Source organism: Propithecus coquereli, unplaced genomic scaffold, assembly GCF_000956105.1.
Source record: "Propithecus coquereli isolate 6110/MARCELLA unplaced genomic scaffold, Pcoq_1.0 Scaffold291, whole genome shotgun sequence".
NCBI classification, from domain to species: Eukaryota; Metazoa; Chordata; class Mammalia; order Primates; family Indriidae; genus Propithecus; species Propithecus coquereli.
This window is the reverse complement of record NW_012148519.1, coordinates 1,729,471-1,731,040: the sequence shown is the minus strand read 5'-3', so window position 1 is coordinate 1,731,040 and position 1,570 is coordinate 1,729,471. Positions and strand designations below refer to the sequence as shown.

At 38.5% G+C, this 1,570-nt stretch overlaps 1 protein-coding gene across 1 annotated transcript in view; it reads right to left on the bottom strand.

Annotated features, from left to right (window-relative positions):
- ACACA (acetyl-CoA carboxylase alpha) overlaps positions 1-1,570 on the bottom strand; it is a 335,776-nt gene that overhangs the window by 213,547 nt on the left and 120,659 nt on the right. Inside the window, exons 6-7 of the mRNA XM_012648637.1 lie at positions 1,303-1,412; positions 113-194 (exon numbers count right to left, since the gene is read on the bottom strand). Of these exons, the coding sequence (XP_012504091.1) occupies positions 113-194; positions 1,303-1,412 (192 nt within the window). The remainder of the gene's footprint in view (positions 1-112; positions 195-1,302; positions 1,413-1,570) is intronic.

The window sequence follows — 1,570 nt, the reverse complement described above, 5'->3', positions numbered from 1 at the left end:
AGAGAGAGAGCTCAGTACATGTTAAACAGAAGAAAATCAGACCGTAGAGTGGAAGGAATACAGGTAAAATTGACAAAAAGAAACAAAGAAACAGTATGTCAGAAAGGCTTACCCATAAAGGCAATGCCATTTTTCAAGAGAAGTTCCGGGAGCTTGGGATTTTCAGAAGCATGACCCCAGCCAGCCCATACTGCCTACAAGAGAACACAATGATTCATTCTTAAAATTAATATAAAAACTCCACAAATTGCATTACTCTCCATCAAGCCTGGCCCTACTTCATGAGGTATAATAGTTTCACAGCAGCCTAATGCTTAATTTAGCTGCTATATTTGATTGTTGGCAAACTTTACAGAACTAAAAGAAGTCCATTGTGGTAAAATCTCTGAAGAGATCAAAACCAAGTAAAAATTGATAGTAAGATCCAGTTAGTCTTGTTGCTTGCTCTTTAGGAAATTCGATTTGTAGCACTTCAACTAGGCTCTTTAGAGCCTTTCCTAGAAATATTGGCTATCTTTCACATATTCAATTACTTTGGCCACAAAATTTCATCTTTATATCTAGTGGTTATATTACCATACCAGTTTAGAATTTTGTCCTCTTTGCACTTTAAGGTACTTACCCTAAACTTCCTAACACAATGAGATAGGGAAAAAACAACCTATTTCTCTAATACGCTACCATATCCTAGTTAACTTTTACTTACTTGAGATGGTTCAAAGATGAAATGCATAGAATACATAATCTCTGAAAGACCCTTCTAAACTTGTTTGTATTATGTTTATTTCTACTCATTCCATTCTATCTTTCTTTTCCTTGTCTGGTTTAGTTATCCCATATAAGGGCATTTAAGAATTTTCAAAAAAGATGCTTTATATAAATGTTCTTCTTTGGGTATCCCCTTATGCCTAACTGTAAAATGTGTGAATTTGGTATTAAAGGACACATTGAAGCTGGGCATGGTGGCTCACACCTGTAATCCTAATACTGTGGCAGGCTGAGGCAGGAGGATTGCTTGAGGCCAGGAGTTCGAGACCAGCCTGAGCAACATAGTGAGATTCCATCTCTAAAAAAATTATTTAAAAAAATTGGCCAGGCATGATGGTGCGCACCTGTAGTCTCAACTACTCGGGAGGCTGAGAAAGGAGGATCAATTGAGCCCAGGAGTGTGAGGTTGCAGTGAGCTATAACGACACCACTGAACTCTAGCCCAGGCAACAGAGTAAGAAAGTATCAAGTAAATAAATAAACACACACACACACACACACACACACACACACACACACACTGGCACATCTTACTTGTACCGGGATCCTTTTAGCAATATCAAGAATTAATTCCACATTTGCATAGTTGTTGTTGTTTGGTCCTCCAGGAACTGGCACATAGTGATCTGCCATCTTAATGTATTCTGAAAACACAAGCAAATTAATAGAGAACACATGACTTTTTTCCAGAAATTTAATTGCACAGAGAAACTAGGTAAAAGACAGGGACTATCAAAAGTAACCACAGGGGCCGGGTGGAGTGGCTCACACCTGTAATCCTAACACACTAGGAGGCCGAGGC